This window comes from Eumetopias jubatus, unplaced genomic scaffold (genome assembly GCF_037043125.1).
Source record: "Eumetopias jubatus isolate StellerSeaLion01/CBP00866 unplaced genomic scaffold, mEumJub1_p1.0 scaffold_13, whole genome shotgun sequence".
In the NCBI taxonomy this organism is placed as follows: Eukaryota; Metazoa; Chordata; class Mammalia; order Carnivora; family Otariidae; genus Eumetopias; species Eumetopias jubatus.
This window is the reverse complement of record NW_028274819.1, coordinates 54579524-54602111: the sequence shown is the minus strand read 5'-3', so window position 1 is coordinate 54602111 and position 22588 is coordinate 54579524. Positions and strand designations below refer to the sequence as shown.

At 36.7% G+C, this 22588-nt stretch overlaps 1 protein-coding gene and 2 pseudogenes across 1 annotated transcript in view; 2 read left to right on the top strand and 1 right to left on the bottom strand.

Annotated features, from left to right (window-relative positions):
- FCHSD2 (FCH and double SH3 domains 2) overlaps window positions 1-22588 on the top strand; it is a 275131-nt gene that overhangs the window by 151923 nt on the left and 100620 nt on the right. The window contains exons 7-8 of the mRNA XM_028115863.2: window positions 3214-3268; window positions 4131-4259. Coding sequence (XP_027971664.1) covers window positions 3214-3268; window positions 4131-4259 — 184 coding nt within the window. The remainder of the gene's footprint in view (window positions 1-3213; window positions 3269-4130; window positions 4260-22588) is intronic.
- Window positions 9210-10028, bottom strand: LOC114218672 (cyclin-dependent kinase 1 pseudogene; annotated as a pseudogene).
- LOC148162658 (ubiquitin-like FUBI-ribosomal protein eS30 fusion protein pseudogene) lies at window positions 18922-20890 on the top strand (annotated as a pseudogene).

Here is a 22588-nt window from a genome sequence, read left to right as displayed (position 1 = left end):
GCTATGGTGTCTGAGTATCTGGGTTTACGAGCCTCATTTTTTTCATGTTAGACTCTAAATCAGTTGTTATTGGAAATCCCTGACCCTCAGCATGCCACTGAAAGCACCTTGGACATCTCAAATAAATAAGAGCCCTGACCTCAGTATAGAAATCCTGCCCCAGGCACAGTTTCTCTCTTGTGTGAAATTCTAATATATATACCTTTTAAATGTATGCTTTAGCAACTGTGAATTTTACTTTTCATATATGTGAATCATAAACCCTTTATTTTGAGAATAATTAGGAAAAGAAGGAACTGACAATTGGTAATAAAAAGAGATATAAAGTGAGCAGTACAGATTTTTGCTATGACAAGTTGAGGAAAGATAAGTTTTTGAGAAAAAATAATCCTGTGCCATAGAATGAGACTCTGAAGAGGTCTGTTAGAAAACTGACTCTGAACTCCTAGTCATGAAATCAGAAAGGTTATGAACACTTGTACAGACTAACAACCAGTTGGGGGGGGTTCTTTCTAATATGTTTTTATCTATAGGAAGTTAAGCAAAATTTAGGGTTTCCTACAAAGTTTATTTAGGACCAAGGACTGGTAGATGAATACTCCTAAAATACTTAACATTATTGGAAAACATACTTAATATTTCCCTAATTTAGTTTATTGTCTTTATTATTTTATTTTTGTGGGCGTACAAATATTTCCCATACTTTCATAGAGTCAGTGAACCCATCTTTCCAATAAGACCTGAAGATTTTAGATTAGGTGATCTCCAATAGGAATTTCCTGTCATGATGGTTTTTAGGGGAATTTGTTTTTTAAAACTTTCAGGGATTCTAGAACAGAGAGTTGACAGATCTGTTAAGAGCATATATATAAATACCTGTGTTAGCCAAGGCACACAGAGTGAGAATGAGGACAGTTCCAAGGCTGTTCCAAAGAAGTATGGATTTGACAGGGTCTGATTCACAGATGATCATCGCAAAACACTGCCTTCTAATATGGCCCAGATTCAAAGGGGTTACAGCAAATTAGACATTTTATTTCAGTGTGTAGCTTTTCTGGAAAATTCATTCAACTACAGAGTAAGAAATGCCACTTTATCTTCATTCACTCTCTAAATGTTTGTTGAATAATTACTTTATATTGGGTACTGTGAGTACAGAGATGAGTAAGATAAGCTTTGCATCTTCAAGAAATTTAAAGCCTACAATTAAAGGCAAATGTGTTTAAAAGTAACTTTATGATTGTTTATTCACAGTAAACTGAAATTAAGTGCCTAAAGTCCCTCACGTAGTTAACTAATATGTTTACTGTAGTTGTATGAAAACACTGCTTTGTAAGCATAGAAAATAAATTAATTTTGCCTAATGAGAAAGGAAACCTTTATAGAAGAAGTGATGTTTGGACAGAGTCTTGAAGGACATGAGAAGGAAGCTCAGGAAGGGTAAGTAAAGACTGGACTGTGTGTAGTTTTGATAGATGATTTGATAGACAGATATGCATAGTAAGAGAGCGTAAAAAGGAAGAGGGATATCATTTGAAAGGAAGGATGGGTTCCATTTTGGATATGTAGGTTCTGAAGAGCCTGTGGGACATTGAAGTGAATAAATTTGGTAGGGAGTCATGTGTCTAACTCTCAGATGAGAATTTGGGCCTGAAGATCTTGCTTTGGGGGTTGATTGCCTATCAGATGATAATTATAGGGATGAAATCATATATAAGATGAGAAATTGAGTTTGGGACCCCCAAGGAGCGTTAACATTTGGAGGTAGATGATGAGGAGGAGTGTGCAGTACAATTCACAATTTGTATATATCTTACTTGTTTTAGATCATAATCTTTGAGCATAGGAACTGTATTATTTTATCTGTTACTAATACCTTAAGTACCACACAAGAATTATATGAGGATGAGCATATGAAACAGAAACCAGAAACTTAAAACCTTATATTGGAAAATCCAGGTGCAACTCAGACTATTTGGATAATGACTGCAAGAAAAAGGAGAATTGAGAATACCCCCAAACAATCTTTTTAAATTTGAACAGGCTCTCTCAAATTTTAAAGTTTGTGGCCTTTTCTGATTAATAAAAACAGACAAAACCCCAGGAAATTCAAATATGGTAAGGTAGAAAATAACAGGAGTATTTTGGACCCAATTTTTTTTTAACAGTGGAGAAGTAGTTAGGATGCATACATGTACGTCCCTGAATGTTTCTCTTTTGTTAGAAAGATGATAGGCTGCTTTTGCTATCCTCCTCACATTTGCTGTGCAGAGACTGGTTTGCTCCACCTTTCATTCCCAAGGGGTCTGCAACTTTACTTGGTATTATGGCGTAGCTTCCAGCACATGCACTGAATTCTCCCATGGTAATCACCATGACACTGCAGTCAAGACAAACATTGCAGCTTCAAAAATCACTGGTCGTGGGAGTGTTGTTATTCCTTACTGTTCGTCTTTTGACTTTCTCCTTCTGGTTATCTCTAGCTGTTTGGGTAAAACCAGCATATTTTTACTATTGATTGTTAGATTATGTTTCCTTCCCAAACTGAAAGGGATTGAGGAAAATAAGGACATCAGAATGGGAGAAAATTAAATTGAACAAAATCATACAGGGCAGAGAGCCCATGGACTTTCTCACTGTGTTCCAAATAATGTGTTAAGAGTGGAGGGAGCACACAGGCCGGCACCCAAACAAGAAGGACGTTTAATGGGAGAAATAATGGAATTAAGGACTTTGAAGAGCCTGTGGTAATATCATACTGTAGTTGCATTGCAGGTGTTGTTACAGCCTATTGTACACAGCCCTGAAAACCTGCTAACTTTTGCCTCTATAGATTGGTTATCTCCCTGGGTTTCTTTAAGCTTTCTTGTAGGAACTAAAGTGTGTGTAATTGTATGATACTGGGAATAACCTATAGTTTGATGACTCTTGTTTATTAGGAGATAGCAATATATTTGTCAAGTTGTATTTTTGTCATTCAGGATATTTTTATTAAATATCCCAATATTTCCTGTTGCATTACAATATTCTTCCTGTAGTAAAATAAAGGAAAATAATCATTGCTCCTGGCCTTCCATTTTTTAGTTCTCTTTTGGAATAGCATTGTGGAAAAGCGTCACTGTTTTAAAAATATGGAATTATAATACTTAAACATTTAATATGATATAATTTGATAATTGTATAAAACATGCTGTATTTTCTGTTTTATTATAGATCTAAACTTAGTCTTTTTCAATCAAGAATCAGTTTACAGAAAGCAAGCGTAAAGGTGAGTTTTTGAAAACTGTATTTCACAATTGAGAAACCTTTCTTATTAAAAAAGAATTGGGTTTTTTGAGGGTTTAAGCCAATTATTTCCACCTAATTTAGAGAAGCATTTTAAAGTCAGTAATTTTGGGAAGAAGTTTCCTTCCCAGTTCATGGGAGTTTTCCGCCTAGATGTCAGCACTTTGGACACTGCTTGCTTCTCAACATTGCTTCAGAGATAGGTTTCTATACCTTATCTGCTTAGGTAGCCTGTTATCTATAACTCCCAGTCCAAGAGACTTGGTCCACGGGCTTTAGGAAATCTACAAATCTATTTCATTCAGATTTACACCCTTGAGCAGATACCCTGGGCCAGATCCAAGTGAGATTTTTCCTGTCAGACCCTTGAGCTGTAGAATATCTAAGTAAGTTTAGTGACCTGCCTTTGGCTGCCAGGATCCCAACTAGCACACCGTTCTTTTGGCACATGAGGAATGCTGATTTTTTTAAAAAGATTTTCTAACTCCAACAGATTTACCCATGTCTTTGAAGAGAACGTACTTAACTTAATTTGGGAACCTTTATTTTCCCATCTGAATAAAATGAGCAGAATACTTCGAAGTATTTTGAAAAGCTTTGGAAATTTGTTAAGTGTAAATAACAAACGTGAAAACACTCTCACCACGTGTAACAGTTCTAATCATTGTTTATTTAATTCCTCATAGTGTTGAATAGTTTTATGTGCAGATGAATATTTCTCTACATGGTTACCTTTAGTCTTATTGGGGAGCCATTAATTGCCAGCTAAGAATGGTAGCCTCATATATCTTACAGTGCAATGTCAGTTTGCATTGATTTTTTTTTCCTCTTTTACTGTGTTTTAGTTAAAAGCCCGGCGATCTGAATGTAATTCTAAAGCTACCCACGCAAGAAATGATTATCTTCTTACATTAGCAGCAGCAAATGCACACCAGGATCGCTACTATCAAACAGATTTAGTTAACATTATGAAGGTAATACAGCCTTAATATCTGTGATTATTTGTTTCATTAAAGACAAAAACAACTCATGAGTTGAGGTAGATAGGATTGAGTCAGTAGAATAGCAGCCAGGCTTCTTTGCAGTTCGTTGAACTATACTTGATATTGTTTGGGTACCCTCTCTTTTTGGTAATTCTGAATTAATTTTTAATGTAAGAAAGTATTTAAAGCCAAATCACAGTAAAGAGACTAACTGTATTAGTTTCTAGCAGTGGCAGATATTTACTGTATAATGGTTAGTAATATATGATAAAAATAAGATGATTTTTTAAAGCTTAGATTTTTTAAAATTTGTAATTTTATCTTTAATTAATAGGTAAACTTGTATGTTAATGTTTTATGATTTTGAAGTACCCATGAGAAGAAGAGAAAATGTCTAGTACTTATATGAAAATGTCTCTACCCTAGGTATCTACTCTGAAATGTAGATAGATTTGTATTACACTTTCTTGTGTACTCAAACTCAATTTGGTCTTTCCCTGTTTATACATATATATGGTTTGTTTGTTTTTTTTTTTACCTTTCACTGAAGTAAAAGAAAGGGGGTGGAGAAGAAAACCTTTTTAATCTACTGCCAGACCCCTGTTGCTGGTATACAATTTCTACATAGAGTGTATCTCATTTTCTCCTATCTTCTTAAGGACCCAAACATTTGATTATTCTTTCTCTTATATTTTCAACCGTCCTTTTCAAATATATTGTTCTTAGTGACTGTCAAAACACATTACTTTAATTGAATTGCTTGCTTTGCAAATCATAAGCTTTGAGAATGGGGATGTAACAGGAGTGGGTGCTCCTTTTTTTCTACAGTGGCTCTGGAAAGAGATAAACCCTGTCTGGAAACTATAAGTTCTTTCCTCTAAAGTGGACAGGACGTTACCTGGTACCTTCAGAGAAAAACAGGAGTGATAGAAAGAGTCAAAGTGGGCTAAGAAGTATCCAGTTGCAAATTTTTTTCTTTCCTCTTTGTTCATTGCCTGAACTCTCCTTTTCTAGCTTCTATCCTGTTCTGAATTCTGGTTAGAACATAGGCAGTAAGAGAGACAAGGGATTGTTTTGACATCCCAGATGAGAGCTCTGTATACGTTTCCTCATGAAATGGTGGACCTAGAGGTTTAGGCATTTTGGTATCTTATTAGGTATTACATAGCGCTTCAGATTTACAAGAACTAACAAGAGACTTGACCTCCCATTATAACATGCTTTCTCTGGGGAAATATTTATGTATAGTCAGTCTTAGACAACCCATTCATTGAAGAAGATATTCAATACAGTTTGCACTTAAAGTTGTGATTCCCTGTATACTGTCCACTATTAAATCAAAGCTGTTAACTATAATTTCCCCTTTAAATACTTTAAAATGAACATATTAGTTGAAGCAGCAGCAAAATAAAATCTTTGTTTTTTAAATTGAATCCACAGCCAAAAAGACCTCTTTCTTAAAACCTTTGATAAACTGGGAAAGGTACAGTATTATTTTGGGGGTGTACCTTCTGCCCAAAACAAAGAGGAAGTTAATGGGCCTGGCCAGCTGTCAGATTATATATCTTTGAACTTGCTTTGAAATCGTAATGCAGATACTTGATCAGCATTGGATAGGTCATGCTTCAGATTACTCATTTCATGAGACATTGTAAGTTACTGGAATGATAAAAACGGAAGCAGGAGTCCTCTTTTGTCCCTTAAAAATAGACAGATGTATTCTCAGTTTTCATGTTGTGTGTCTGTGTGAATTCATTTTCTTCCTCATGTTAATTCTGTAGTCTGCAGTATTGGAAAACTGTCATCAATCATATTGTTAGCTACTTAGTGAGTTTCTGTCATTGAATTGACAGTGGCCCTTCAGTGCCTTTCTTAGAAAAGTCTTCTTTTCTGAATTGTTGTTAAGGTTATAATACCCTAGCTAGGACCTTTTTAAATAAATTCTATGAATAGTTTTGAAGCAGGAGGTTTGATTCATTGATTTAATCATAAGCATTTAATAGTCACTTACAGTGTTGTAGATACTGGACTACACTTTGGGGAAGAAGCAAAGATGAGTAAGACACTCTTTATCTTCAAAGAGCTCAGTTTGGTGGAAGAGAGAGAATTACATAGAAATGATTATAAATTAGAATAATGAAATTACTTACTGCTAGAGGACCATTATAAGTAATATTAACAGCTATCCTTTTTTTTTCATTGCTTAATATTACTCTGGCATTATCCTAATCACTTTAGGCATATTATCCTTTATAGTTTTTTCCTTTTTCCTGGTTAGAGTTCATAGTTCATTATTTAAATAACACTCTGGTCTTGAAATGATATGAAATGAAATTTCAACTCAAGATGAACCCAGATAACTCTTTCTTTGTACCTGCATCCAAGTAGCCAAGTACTACTGAAGACAATCTTTCAACAGACAGAACACATTCATGTTCATAAATTAATGTGGAACCAGTCTCAAATGGACCCTGAGCAGTGGGTCCATTTGGACATTTCCCTGGTTAACTCCCTAATATTTTTCAACTTTTTTCCATCTCAAACCTCAGATTTACCTCTTCTCTTTCACAATTAGCAAGTGGTCTTTCTTCCTAATTTACAGAGAAAATACAAGCCATTAAAAGGGAACTCCACTATTTTCCCATTACCTGCCTTCATATGTGTTCAGGATTCCTCCAAGGAACCACAACAGCAGAGTTGTTCCTCCTGTCTAAAGATGATCCTTTCACCTTGGTTTTGGATATCTCGTTTTCTCCTGCCTTTTCAGGATCAAAACAACTGATTATTCTATTTTCTTCTTACATTTCTTGGACATTGTATTCTTAGGTTAAAAGATGTAGAAGAAAAAAAAGAGTGTAGAAGAGACCTTAAGTGCCCGAGAGGGAGAGCAAAGTAACTATTGGGTGTCCAGCATGGCCAGGTGCTCTGTCTAGATACTTTAAATACCTTCTTTCATTTAGTTTTCGTAACATCTTTCGAGCTAAATATCATTATTCCTGTTTTACAAATCAGATTGCAGAGCTTCAGTGAGGTTTAGTGAATATGTATGTATTAGGACTTAAATCAAAGTCTCTATGACTTCACAGCCTGTGTTCTTTACTAGATATCACACTGTTCTTTTCTACATTGCATTCCGATCTTCTTGATAGTATAGATGAGTATAATTAGTAGTAGCCTACTGTGAATATCATAAATTCTGAGAGAACTGTAAAATAAAATTAATAATTGAAAATTACAAATTCTCCCCTGTTCTAGTTATTATAAAGAGTAAGATCATGTCAGTACCTAAATACCAATATTTAGACAGGTTCCCCAAGGAATATTTTGTGTTCCTTATGCCAGTACTCGTTAAAGCAGATACACCACTCTGTCTATCATCAGGCAGGCATTTTTTAAAAATTTTATTATGTTATGTTAATCACCATACATTACATCATTAGTTTCTGAAGGCAGGCATGTTTGAACTCCACACTAAAACAAAACAAAAAAGCTATTGTGAGGCCATGGAAACCAGACAACTGATTTTAGCACATTTGTAGAAAGCAGTTCTACTGGCTGATGGGAAGTAAGGTAGTTTTTTCCTCAAAACTCCTTCTTTTGTAGCATACTCTTGTACAATATATAAACTGATATTTTTATAAGCTTGTGTAGTAGTTTCTTAATGGTTTGGCTGAGGAAAGATGAAGCACAGTGCATCAAAGTAGAAAAAGGAAGAAATGTCCAGCTAATCAGAATTTTAAAAGTTTAATAATACTAGGACTTTATTTCTAGAGAAATGTTTATTGTCTTCAGTGGAAGCTAAATGTATCTGGACTAACTGATAATTGGGCAAAGTAATAAAAGTTAAACATCTGTCTATGTGAAAGAAATCTAGAAAATATGATAATATGGCATATCTTTCACAGATACTTGTTTTGGTCAAATGAGGAGAAAGTCATTATTGGTATCCAGCTCCCTTATTTTTGTGTTTTTTCCAGCTAACCACTAATTATTTCAAAAGTTTTCCTCATTCACATGTGGACATGGAACTCATTTTTTTTTAAGTCATAGCTCTTTTGGTTTCCATGCCACATAACTCTCTAGCTGTTGTACTTCTCTTTCACCCAATAAAGTTTGTTCACTTAACAAATTATCATGGAAGTCCCCAAATCTCAAGCTCGGCTCTCTGCTTCTCTTAATTTGCATCCTCTTTCTGTACACCCTCTTCTTAGAGTAATCGTTTGGCCCAATTTTTATTAATATTGTATCAGTCCCAAATCTGTATGTTAACTTTACCCTTATGATTATCCATGGTTTGCCTTTACATCAGTGGCTGAAATTTTCTCAGCTGGAGGCAACTCTTTGTTTCCTTGGTTTCAGGTGACAGCTGCTCTCGTTCTGTCCTCCAGAGCTCTAAAGCTGCACTGTACAGTATGGTAGTCCCTAGGTACACGTGACTGTTTAAAATAGTTAAAAATAAATAGAATCTTAAATTCTGTTCCGCAGTCATAATACCCACATTTCACGGGCTCCAAAGCCTCATGTGACTAGTGGTCACTGTATTGAATAGTACAGATACAGAATATTACCATCATCACAGGAAGTTCTAGTGGATAGCAGTGCTCTGAAGCTAGTTTTTTTTTTTTAGATTTATAGTTTTATTATGGTAACAAATAGTTGTTACAGTGAGATCTATAAACATATACAGAATTATTATATTTAAATTCATATAGAACAGTATTTACATTTTTAAGTTAAACACTTTTGAAATCAGAAGATGAAGTATAGTTTAAGTTTACAACAAAAGAAAAATACACAAAACAAAAACAGACAAAGTTAGCAGTAAAAATATAACTATTTGTTCTTGATACGTGGAAACTCTTTGTCAGAAAGCTCTATCTTCTTAATCTGATTGTCCAAATCATTAAAATATGGATGATTTGGTGCCATTGTGCCAGAAATTCATTTGGCAGAATCATAGACTAACATTTTCGAGAGCAGATCCAAACCATTTTCATCCAAGTTTTTAACATGGGATGCTAGGCTTCCTGGTTTCCACTTGGGAAATGTGTTCTTATAGTCCTGTAAAGATTCCACTTCTGGCCACACTTCATTATTGGGAGTGCCCAAAGCTCTGAAAATTCTGAAGAGTTGATCGATTTCTGAATCCCCATGGAAAAGAGGTTTCTTGGTTGCTAATTCTGCAAATACGGTGCCTATACTCCAAATGTCAACTGGAGTCGAGTAGCGAGTTGACCCCAGCAATACTTCTGGCAATCTATACCAGAGTGTTACCACCTCGTGTGTGTATACTCTAATAGGTATTCCAAAAGCTCTGGCAAGGCCAAAATCAGCCAGTTTAATTGCTGTCAATCCATAGATTTTGAGGTTTTAAGTCTCTGTGCAGAACTCTTCTGGAGTGGCAAAATACAGTCCCTTGTAGGATTTGGTACAAATTAACTCTTAACAAGTGAAGAATCCATGAACTGACCAGGAGGGATGGAATCTAAGTATTTCTTGAGATCCATGGAAAGGAATTCAAAGATGAGATATAACCTGGAATCTTGCATAAGCACATCTTGAAGATGGACTATATTTGGATGATGAAGTTCTTTTAATAGAGAAATTTCCCGACTTGCAGTACTAGGAACCCCTTCCTCTTCACTTTCTAGTCTTGATTTTCTTCATGGCTACTACTTGACCTGTAGTTTTGTGTCTACCCTTATACACAACTCCATAGGTACTTTCTCCAGTTTTCTCTGTTTGGGTATGATCTTCCATAGTTAATCAGCAGATTGGGCAGATCCTCAGCAACTCTACCTGGCTTATTATTCCACGATGAACGCGGCGGCAGCTACCATGTCAGCATCGCTCCTGAAGCTTATTTAGTTTTTACTTGTTTTCCTCCCATCCTTCTTTCTCTGGCTGTCATCAAACCTGCTGATCACTTTTCTCAGTAACTATGACCATGATTATATTTGTGTTATTTCAGAATTAATTGCTTCTTCATTTGCACTCTGTACTTGGAAATAGAACAGGGATTGGCAAACATTTTCTGTAAAGCACCTAGTAGTAAATACTTGAGGTTTCTCTATCACAACCACTCAACCCTGACCTTGTAGTACAGTCATTGGCAAAGGGAAACAAATGAATGGTTTGTTCCAGTAAAACTTTATTTACAAAAATAGGTGTTGAGCTGGATTTGACTCACAGGGCTTAGTTGCTGACCCTTGGTATAGGACTTTAAACTGAATATGAAATTTTCAAATATACATTCAAAGGTTGATAAAATGAATACCCATTAACTCACCACTCAACTTCGGAAATGAAACTGTAACTAGTAAAATGGAAGCCCCCTATGTGACTCATCCTAAAATACATCTCTCATCTGCCGCATTGTAACCACTTTTCTGACAATATATAGTGTATTATACTTGGCACCTTGCTTTTTCCCCCACTGAATATTATATTTGTGGATTAATATATATTTATATAAATATGTAATAGTTATATAAATATATTATAAAACATTTTGCATATAATATATAAATATATAAAAACTATATAAATTTATAAATATATAAAAAATAATATATAAATAATAATATATTTGTGGATTTATAACCTTAGTTATTCATTATCATTTTGCTATGTAGTATTTCATTGTGTATATTTTGTAAATTACTTATTGATGTTCTCAACTGAAACTTTTGTTTTTCTTTTACTTATAAACAAAACAGTGCTGCTATTAAACATTCTTTTTTTAAAGGCCCCCCAAATTTTTTTTATTTTTTATTTTATTTCTTTTTAATTTTATTTTATTATGTTATGTTAATCACCATACATTACATCATTAGTTTTTGATGTAGTGTTCCATGATTATTTGTTTGCATTATGTGTTATACACCCAGTGCTCCATTCAATACGTGCCCTCTTTAATACGCATCACCAAGCTAACCCATCCTCCCCTCCCCTCTAGAACCCTCAGTTTGTTTCTCAGAGTCCATAGTCTTTCATGGTTCGTCTTCCCCTATGATTTCCCACCCTTCATTTTTCCCTTCCAACTGTCTTCTTTTTTTTTCTTTTTTTTAACATATAATGTATTGTTTGTTTCAGAGGTACAGGTCTGTGATTCAGCACTCTTACACAGTTGCTATTAAACATTCTTATACATGTCTCCTGGTGTACTTCTGCAAGAAGTCCTTCTTAAGGAAATATACCTAGGAGTGGTGTGTTTTAGCAGCTTTACCAAAGAGTGTCAGATTGTGTTACAGCAATTTTTATTATACCTTTTAACATTGTTTGCATGTCGTATTAAACTTGGCAAGTATTTCAGTGTGTACTAGGTGATAGGCACTTGGGGATACAGAGATGAATTAGACATGAGATCCATATAGTCAGTGAGCCAGAAATAAGGTTATAAATTAAGCCCCAAAGGGCTTCAGGACTATAAGGTGGTAGATCCTTTCCCTTGCTTTATTGGTTATGTTATACTTGGCTTCCTGTGACACGGGAGAAAATCAGAATGCTTCTTGTCCATTTTTTTTTAAAGCAAAAATTGCCCAAAATTACAAAGCAGTAATTTAAAAATATTTTTAGCATTTGAACAATGGCTATGAACTCCTGCATGGAATCCTTACATATAAAGCAGATGAAAGGAGGCTGTTTGGTTAAAACTTGTGAGGCTGTTTTCCCTTTGTGTGTTTTCACCATTCCCCATACCCATGTATGTCATCTTCTACTTACTTTCGGTTCCTGAGGTAATACTGGGGCTCCTTGAAATATAATTTGGAAACAACTGTTCTAAGATAGTATTTTCCAACTAGTAAATTTCTTATAGAATTCTAAGCTGTACCTAGGTGATCTCCTTGCTAGACTTTTTCTAAGTAATGTTTTAAAAATGTAAATCAGGTAATGATAGTCTACTGCTCACACCCTCCAGTGACAATTGAATACTCTGGCTTGAGGGCTTACTTGAATGTCTTGCGCTGGACAATCAACAATAAATGAGGAGTACTAAAGTAGAGAATACATAAAACTACTTGTGGGAGTAGTATATAAGGTGACAAGAGGCAAAAGGAAAAAACTTAAACCACCTCTTTTAAAGTCAACTTTATTAAGGTATAATTAATATAAAATGAAATGCATCTATTTTAACTATATAGTTGGTTGTGTTTTGACAGATGTATACACCCATGTAATCATTGTCATAATTGTAATATATAGAATATTTCCATCCCCCAAAACTTCTCACTTGTTCCTTTGCAGTTATATTTAGTTTCTATCACTATGTAACAAATCAACCCAAACTTAGAGACTTTAAATTATCTCCATGTACTGTTTCACAGTTTTGTAGTTTAAAAGTCCAGGTGGGCTTAGCTGGGTCCTCTGTTTAGGATCTTACAAAGGCAGAACCTTAATTTCGATTTTGCCTGGACTGGGTTTTTCTCTGGAGACTCTGAGAGAATCTACTCCCCGGGTCATTCAGGTTGTTGACTTAAGTCCTTTTTTTTCTTGCTGGCTGTAGGCTGAGAGTCACTCTCAGCTCCTAGAGGTTGCTCTCAGGTCCATTCCACATGACTCCCTTTATCTCCCAACCAGCAGGTAGACTCCTTTTCATGTTTTCAAACTCTGACTTTCTTTTTGCTACTAACCAGAGAAAATTCTCTGCTTTTAAAGGGCTCTTGTGATGAAATTAGGCCTACCAGATGATCTCTCTTTTGCCATATAACATAACATAATCATGGGAATAATATAATATAATAATATTGTATCATTCATAAATTATCCTCATACTCAGATTATATAAGGGCAAAGGTTGTTGGGATCATCTTACAATTCTCCCTCCCTCAGCAGTCCTATATTTATTTTGTTAAATTTATTCCTAAATATGTCAGTGTTAACTGTAACCATTATGTTTTCATTTCATCTTTCAGTTCTTTTATTAGTATATAGAAATACAGTTGATTTTCTCATATATATTTCTCATATATTTCTCATATATTGACTTAGGCAGTTACTGTGTTACTCTGCATAACAGATTACTGTTTCTTAAATTCTTCATATGAGTGAAATTATATGGTATTTGTCTTTCCCTGACTTACTTCACTTCACATTATCCATGTTGTTGCAAATGGCAATATTTCATTCTTTTTATGGCTGAGTAATATTCTACTGTGTATATATACCACATCTATCTATCAGTGGACACTTGGGCTACCTCCATAATTTGACTATTTTAAATAATGCTGCAATAAACATAGGGGTGCATATATCTCTTCAAATTAGTGTTTTCGTATTCTTTGGGTAAATACCAAGTAGTGGAATTAAAGGATCATATGGTAATTCTATTTTTAATTTTTTGAGGAACCTTCACACTGTTTTCCACAGTGGTTACACCAGTTTGCATTCCTGATTCAGATCATGACCTGAGCCGAAGTCAGACGCTTAACTGACTGAGCCACCCAGGTGCCCCTTGATAGGAATTTTGATAGGGATTGCATTAGATCTGTAGATTGCTTTGGATAATATGGACATTTTAACAATATTTGTTCTTCCAGTCTGAGCATGGAATATCTTTCCATTTGTGTCATCTTTAATTTCTTTCATCAATGTTTTGTAGTTTCTGAAGTACAGGTCTTTTCACTTCCATGGTTAAGTTTATTCCTAGGTATTTAATTATGTTTGGTGCAGTTGTAAATGGGATTATTTTCTTAATCTCTCTTTCTGCTTCTTCATTATTAGTGTATAGAAATGCAGTGGATTTCTGTACGTTGGTTTTGTATCTTGTGACTTTACTGAATTCATTTATAAGTCTAGTAGTCTTTTGGTGGAGTCTTTAGGGTTTTTTATATATAGTATCATGTCATCTGCAAATAGTGAAAAGTTTTATTTCTTCCTTACCAGTTCGGATTCGTTTTATTCCTTTTTCTTGTCTTATTGCTGTGGCTACAGCTTCCAGTACTTAGTTGAATAAAAGTGGTGAGAAGGGACGTCCTTGTCTTGTTCCTGATCTTTGGGGAAAAGCTCTCGATTTTTCATCATTGAGTATGATGTTAGCTGTGGGTTTTTCATATTTGACCCTTATTATATTAGAGCTTTGTTCCCTCTAAACCTACTTTGTTGGCAGTTTTTATCATAAATGGATATTGTACTTGGTCAAATGTTTTTTCTGCATCTGTTGAAATAATCATATGGTTTTTATTCTTTCTCTTGTTGATGTAATGTATCATGTTGATTGATTTGTGAATGTTGAACCACCCTTGTCCCCCAGGAATAAATCCCACCTGATCATGGCAAATGATTTTTTTTTTTTAATGTATTGTTGGATTTGGTTTGCTAATATTTTGTTGAGGATTTTTGTATTTGTGTTCGTCACAGATACTGACCCGTAGTTTTCTTTTTTGTGGTGTCTTTATCTAGTTTTGGTAGCAGGGTAATGTTGGCCTTATAGAATGAATTTGAAAGCTTTTCTTCCTCTTCTATTTTTTGGAATAGTTTAAGAAGAATAGGTATTAACTCTTAAATGTTTGGCACAATTCACCTGTTGACGCTGTTTGGTCCTGGAGTTTTGTTTGTTGGGAATTTTTTGATTACTGATTCAGTTTTGTTGATGGTAATCAGTCTGTTCAAATTTTCTGTTTCTTCCTGATTCCATTTTGGGAGGTTATATGTTTCTAGGAACTTATCCATTTCTTCTAGGTTGTCCAATATGTTGGCATATGAGTTTTTATAATATTCTTATGTACTCCTTTGTATTTCTGTGGTGTTGGTTGTTATTTCTCCTGTTTCATTTCTGATTTTGTTTGAGTCCTCTCTCACTCTCTCTCTCTCTCTCTTTTTTTATTTTTGATGAGTCTAGCTAAAGGTTTATCCTTTTTTTTTTTTTTTTCTGTCTTTTCAGAGAACCAGCTCCTGGTTTCATTGATCTGTTTTCTTGTTTTTTACTTTCTATTTTGTTTATTTCTGCTCTGATCTGTATTATTTTCTTCCTTCTACTGGTTTTGGGTTTTGTTCTCTTTTTGCTCCTTTATGTGTAAGATTAGATTGAGATTTTTCTTGCTTCTTGACATAGGCCTGTACTGCTATAAAATTCCCTCATAGAACAGCCTTTGCTGCATCCCCAAGGTTTTGGACCATTGGGTTTTCATTTTCATTTTTCTCTGTATTTTTTTATTTCCTCTTTGATTTCTTGGTTGGTCCATTCATCGTTTAGCAGCATGTTATTTAACATCCATGTATTTGTGTTCTTTCCAGATTTTTTTCTTGTGGTTGACTTCTCATTTCATACTGTTGTGGTCAGAAAAGGTGAATGATAAGACTTCGATCTTTTTGCATTTCTTGAGAGCCAGGATGTGATCTGTTCTGGAGAATGTGCCATTTGCACTTGAAAAGAATGTGTATTCTGCTGTTTTAGGATGGAATGTTCTGTATATATCTGTTAGAGCCATCTAGTCCAGTGTGTCATTCAAAGCCACTGTTTCCTTATTGATTTTCTGTTTGGATGGTCTATCCATTGATGTAAGTGGGGTTTTAAAGTCCCTTACTATTATCGTATTACTATCATTTGCTTCCTTTATATTTGTTATTAACTGCTTTATGTATTTGGGTGCTCCCACATTGGGTGCATAAATATTTACAGTTGTTATATCTTCTTGTTGGATTGTTCTGTTTATGACTATATAGTGTCCTTCTTTTTCTCTCTTTACAGTCTTTGTTTTAAAGTCTGTTTTGTCCAATATAAGTTTTGCTACCCCTGCTTTCTTTTTCCTTCCATTTGCATGACAAATGCTTTTCCATCCCCTCACTTCCAATTTGCATGTGTTTTTAGGTCTGAAGGGAGTCTCTTGTAGGCAGTATATAGATGGGTCTTGTTTTTTTTTTTTTTTTTTTAAAGATTTTATTTATTTATTTGAGAGAGAGAATGAGAGATAGAGAGCACGAGAGGGAAGAGGGTCAGAGGGAGAAGCAGACTCCCTGCCGAGCAGGGAGCCCGATATGGGACTCGATCCCGGGACTCCAGGATCATGACCTGAGCCGAAGGCAGTCGCTTAACCAACTGAGCCACCCAGGCGCCCTAGATGGGTCTTGTTTTTTATCCATTTCATCACCCTATGTCTTTTGATTGGAGCATTTAGTCCATTTACATTCAAAGTAATTATTAAGTGTGTACTTATTGCCATTTTGTTACTTGTTTTATGGTCGTTTTTGTAGTTCTTGTTTGTTCCTTTCCTCTCTTGCTCTCTTTTCTCACGGTTTGCTGGTTTTCTGTAGTGGTATACTTGGATTCCTTTCTCTTTATTTTTTGCCTGTCTATTAGTGGTTTTTGATTTGTGGTTATCATTAAGTTTGTATATAACAACTTCTGCATAGTCTATATATTAAGTTAATGGTCATTTAAGTATGAACCTATTCTTTTTTTTTCCTTTGAGTTTTTATTTAAATTCCAGTTAGTTAACATACAGTGTAATACTAGTTTCAGATGTAGAATTTAGTGATTCAACACTTCATACAACATCCAGTGCTCATCACAACCAGTGCATGCCTTAATCCCCATCACCTATTTAACCTATCCCCCCACCTACCACCCCTCTGAGGTTTAGTCTCTATAATTAGGAGTCTGTTTCTTGGTTTGCCTCTTTTTCTCCCTGTGTTCCTTTGTTTTGTTTCTTAAACTCCACATTTGAGTGAAATCATGTGGTATTTGTCTTTCTCTGACTGACTGGATAGCAACATGCAAAAGAATGAAATTAGACTACTTTCTTACACCATACACAAAAATAAATTCAAAATGGATTAAATACCTAAATGTGAACAGGAAACCATTAAAATCCTAGAGGAAAATACAGGCAATAACCTCTTTGACATCAGCTATAGCAACTTCTTACTAGATATGCCTCCTGAGTCAAGGAAACAAAAGCAAAATAAACTGTTGGAACTTTATCAAAATAAAAACTTCTGCACAGCAAAGGAAACAATCAACAAAACCAAAAGGCAGCCTGCGGAGTGGGAGAAGATATTTGCAAATGACATATCTGATAAAGGGTCAGTATCCAAAATATATAAAGAACTTATACAACTCAACACCCAAAAAAACAAATAATCCTGTTAAAAAGTGGGCAGAGGATATGAATAGACATTTTTCCAAAGAAGACATACAGATGGCCAACAGACACATGAACCCATTCTTCTGTTCCCCTTCACACTTTAGATATATGGTGTCATACTTTACATCTTTTTGTGTTGTGAATCCCTTGACTGATTTTTATAGATATACTTAATTTTACTGCTTTCATGCTTCCTACTTTTCCTCCTTTAACTTACGTTGTTTGCTTTCCACTCAAGAGTCTCTTTTAACCTATCTTGTGGGGCTGGTTTAGTGGTTATGAATTCCTTTTAACTTTTGTTTTTCTGGGAAACTCTTTATCTCTCCTTCTATTTTGAATGAGAGCCTTGCTGGGTAGAGTGTTCTTGGCTGCAGATTTTTTTGTTTTAGCACTTTGAATATATCCTGCCACTCTCTTCTGGCCTACAAAGTTCCTGATGAAAAATCAGCCCATAGCTTTATGGGATTTCCCTGGTATGTAACTGTTTTGTTTTCTCTTGCTGCTTTTAAAATTCTCTCCTTATCACTACTTTTTGCTGCTTTCATAACTGTGTGTTTTGGTGTGGACCTCCTTGGGTTGATTTTATTGGGGGCTCTCTTTGCCTCCTGGATCTGGATTTCTGTTTCCTTCCCCTGATTCAGGAAGATTTCAGCTATTATTTCTTCAAATAAATTTTCTCCTCCCTCTTTTCTCTCTTCTCCTTCTGGGATCCCTATAATCTGAATGTTATTATGTTTGATGGTGTCCCTGAGTTCCCTAAGCCTATTTTCATTTTTTATGATTTTTTTCTTCTCTTTCCTGTTCAGTTTGATTGCTTTCCATCACTCACTCCTCCAGGTCCCTGATCCATTCTTCTTTTTCCTCTAGCCTACTATCTACTCTATTTAGTGTATTTTAATTTCAGTTATGAGTTCTTGATCTCTGATTGGTTCTTTTCATGTTTTCTGTCTCTTTGCTAAGGATCTCACTGAGGTCCTCCACTCTTTTTCAAGTCCAGTGAGTATCTTTATGATCATTACTGTAAATTATCAGTCATATTGCTCACCTCCGTTTTGTTTAGGTCTCTTTTATGAGTCTGTCCTGTTCTTTCATTTAGGACATACTTCTGCACCTTCTCAATTTGTCTCATTCTCTATGTCTCTCTGTGTGTTAGGAAAGTTAGCTGCATCTCCTGCTCTTAAAAGTAGTGGCCTTATAAATAACAGGTCCAGTAGTGCCCTGCAGTTCAGTGTCTGCTGTTCACTAGCACCTGGCACTCCCGGGGTGTCTATGTATATAGCATCTGTTGTACTCTTGTGGCTGAGCCGCTTTTACCTTCAGTCTAGTCATCTGCAGTGGCTCTCTTGGCCTCTTGTGGGCAGGATTTGGTCCCTGGGTAGTGGGCCAGTTTTGGGTCACTTTGGGCTTCAGTTGACTTGGGCCAGCCATTTGCTAGAGATACAATAGCATCAAAATGCAGGACACTTTCCCTCTACTGTTCCCTGAGTAGCTTTTGTTAGTGAGTGGGGCCTGCAGTCAGACCAGATGTCTGCCCCAGCCCACTGTTGGGGCCACAGGCCAACTAGCGTATGTGGTTACCTTCCACCATCACTGGGACAGCAGTCACTTTGGACTGGTGCTGGCCCTCATCGGCACTTCTTGCTCACTTCCAGGCTTGTGGCACCACTTTGAATGGGCTTCAGCCTAGGGTGTATCGGAAGGAGGCAGGTCTGCAAGGGAATACGGGGGAGAGGCAGGAGGTGTTAGCAAGGTTTGCACAGGTCTGTGAGGGGAGCTACAGCTGTCCAGAAGTCTTGCCAAGGCTGGCCTGGTTTGAGGGGGCAGATCTACAGAAGCGAAGGGGAAGGCATTCTGTTAGCAAGCTGGGTGGAGAGTGTTGGCACTGAAATGGCTCTGTAGGTGTCCATCTAGGCTAGGGGAGGCACATGGCACCCACCAACTCTTTCATTCTTGGAGAAATATCCCAACAATCCCTCCCCCTCCAGTGCATGCTCAGATTAGTAAATAAATGTTCCCGTATACCCCCAGATATTTTTCAAACTGCTGTTTCCATGCTGTATCTCAGGGCTGTGTGCTATTTCTTTAAGGGCGGGGATTCAGTATTTTCTTGCCCTCAGGCTCTCCCAGAGCTGAGCCCACTGATTTTTTTTAAAGTTCCAGGTGTTAATTTAAGCCTTGCTGATTATAAGAACTCAGAAATTAGGCCCCTCTGGTTTTCAAAGCCAAATGTTATGGGGATTTGTCTTCCCCACTCGAGTTCCCCATGCTTGTGGTGTTTGGTGTGAGGGTTTGTTTCTCTCCCCTCCGCAGCCCACCCCATCCCTGCCCTGGACAGCTCCATGGATCTGTTTAGCTCCTGACTGTCTCTCCACTCTTCTCCCCTCTTTGATGTGGCCCTTACATTTAGCTGTGGAGAGTCTGTTCTGTCAGTCTTCAGGTTGTTTTCTGGGTTATTTACACTGATATGGGTGTTACCTAGTTTCATCTGTGGGACAAGGTGAGCTTAGGCTCCTCCTACTTGGCTTTCTTCCCCAGAGGTCTGATATGGACCTAACCATTTCTGTATATACGGTTCGTTGGCATTAAGTACACATACAATTTTGTGCAGCCATCACCACCATCCATCTCCAGAACTTTTTCATCTTCCCAAACTGAAACTCCATGCCTGCTAAATGATAACTCCCCATTCCTTTTTCCTCCTGCCCCCTGAAAAGCACTATTCTACTTCCTATAAATGAATTTGACTACTGTTAAGTACCTCATATAAGTGGACTCATACAATATTTGTCCTTTTGTGTCTGCTTTATTTCACTTGGCATAATGTCTTCAAGATTCATCTATGTTATAGCAGGTCTCAGAATTCCATTCATTTTTAAGGCTGTGCTTTTATTATCTGTATCCTGCGTTGCAAATACTTTTAAGTGCCTCTTTACCAACAAAGTGAGCTGAGCACTTTGAATCCTTGCTGTCAGGGACCTTACAAATTAGAAGTAGAACTAAGACATCTACATAAGAGACATCTAACTACAATTGAGCAGTGACATGGCACGCAGCAGGCAGTGAGGATGTGCACGCCCTTGCTCCTTCCTTTTTCTCAGCTCCATCTTCACAGGAGCGGCCATGGTGCCCGTGGTATAGTCGTGGACGTGTAGCTTTGTCTGTGCCCAGGAGCTACATACCCTCGAGGTGACCAGCCAGGAGATGCTTGTCCAGATCGAGGCTCATGTAGCCTTGCTGGAGGGCATTACTCCAGAAGATCAGGTTTTGCTCCTGGCAGGCACACCCCTGGAGGATGAGGCTACCGTAGGTTATTGTGGAGTGGAGGCTCTGACCACCTTGGAGGTAGCTGGCCAGAGCCTGGAGGTAAAGTCCATGTTTCCCTGGCCTGTCCTAGGAAAGTAAGAGAGCAGACTCCCAAGGTGGCCAAACAAAAAGGAGAAAACAGGCCAAGCCAAGTGGCAGATGCAGTACAACCGGCGCTTTGTCAATGTCATGCCCACCTTTTGCAAGAAGAAGGGCCCTGATGCCAGCTCTTAAGTCTGTTGTAATCCTGGCTCTCCCCAATAAAGCCACTTAGTTTAGTCAAAATAATAATAATAATAATAACAACTACAATTTAAGAGCATGTAATAGTAATAGCCATTTTTTATTTAGATTTTATTCTGTAGAGGGTTTACATTCATATTATCTCATTTAATCCTCAAGACAACCCTATGTATGCATGAATAGCTTCCAGTCATGTGTTTCTATAAATGTAAGTGGCACAAATAGCTATAGGCCATCAAATCTCCCTAGAATGTAAGATTCCTGACGGCGGATACTTTGTTTTGTTCCCTGTTTTATACCTAGCACTCAAGATTGGTGTTGAATAAATAAGGAGGGAGAGATTGCTGTGGTCTTTCTTCATGGAGGACTTTTCTCCATGGGAGAATTAGCATGTTAGATAGGCCTTATCCGGTGAGTAGGATGTCAGTAAGCTATGGTGGCTGAGGATGGGATTTCACAGGGATGGACTTGTGTGAGTACTTAGGAAAGTGATGTATAGTGGAAACCACTGGTTCCGTTGGTCCTGAGAGGCACGAGAATATTTGCTAGGGGTACTAGCAGTAGAGGTTTTGTTTGTTTGTTTGTTTGTTTTTTAAGATTTTATTTATTTGAGAGAGAGCGAAAGAGCACAAGCGGCGGGCAGGAGGAGAGGGAGAGGGACTAGCAGACTCTGCACTTAGTGCAGTGCCTGCCTAGGGTCTTGATCCCACGACCCTGAGATCATGACCTGAGGCAAAAATCAGGAGTCAGAGGCTTAACTGACAGAGCCACCCAGGTGCCCCTAGCAGTAGGGTTTTTAATGAAGCTTTAAAATATTTAACTTTGGGGTGCCTGGGTGGCTCAGTTGGTTAAGCGACTGCCTTTGGCTCAGGTCATGATCCTGGAGTCCCGGGATTGAGTCCCGGCATCGGGCTCCCTGCTCAGCAGGGAGTCTGCTTCTCCCTCTGACCCTCTTCCCTCTCGTATTCTCTCTCTCATTCTCTCTCTCTCAGATAAATAAATAAAATCTTTAAAGAAAAAAATTTAACTTTGAAGAAAGAATTCTAAAATGCCATTAAAGTAGCTCTTTTTTTTTAAATAGGTTAAAATGTGGATGTTTGACTATTTATTATCTTAGCTTTTTTATGCAGTTTTCTGTGAAGTATATTTTTCCATTAAATTTAATTATTTTTATTTTTTGCATGTAAGTCCGTTTTTATATATTAGAAATACTGAATTGCTTTTACTCACTCACAAAAAAAAAATTACTTAATAGTCTATTAGGTATCCAGTAATTTTCCTAGATTCTGTGATGTATTTATTGTTGTTATTAAAAATTTGAAGTATTGCCATTGATGGCATTAGCTTTGGGGTTAAGAAAAGAAGTGATCTGTGAACAAACAGAATCTTCAACATTCTTAACCATTTCTGGCCTTAGCAAGTTTTCTTTGTTTATGAATCACTTATCAAGACCTCTCCTTCTCTCTTTTTCAGATCATTTTGAAAATGCAAATAGTATTCATCTCACTGGTATCTGGTGGTCCTTGATGATGATTCTCATGTCATAAAATATAATAGAGATTATATTCTATCACTGAGGTGCTTAGTTGTGGTTTAAAATAGTCCCTGGGCACAGACAGGTGTTTTTCTGAGCATAGTGCCCTATTCCTATGATGAAGGTCAGGTCTCCCTTGTGTGCATTTGGTGATG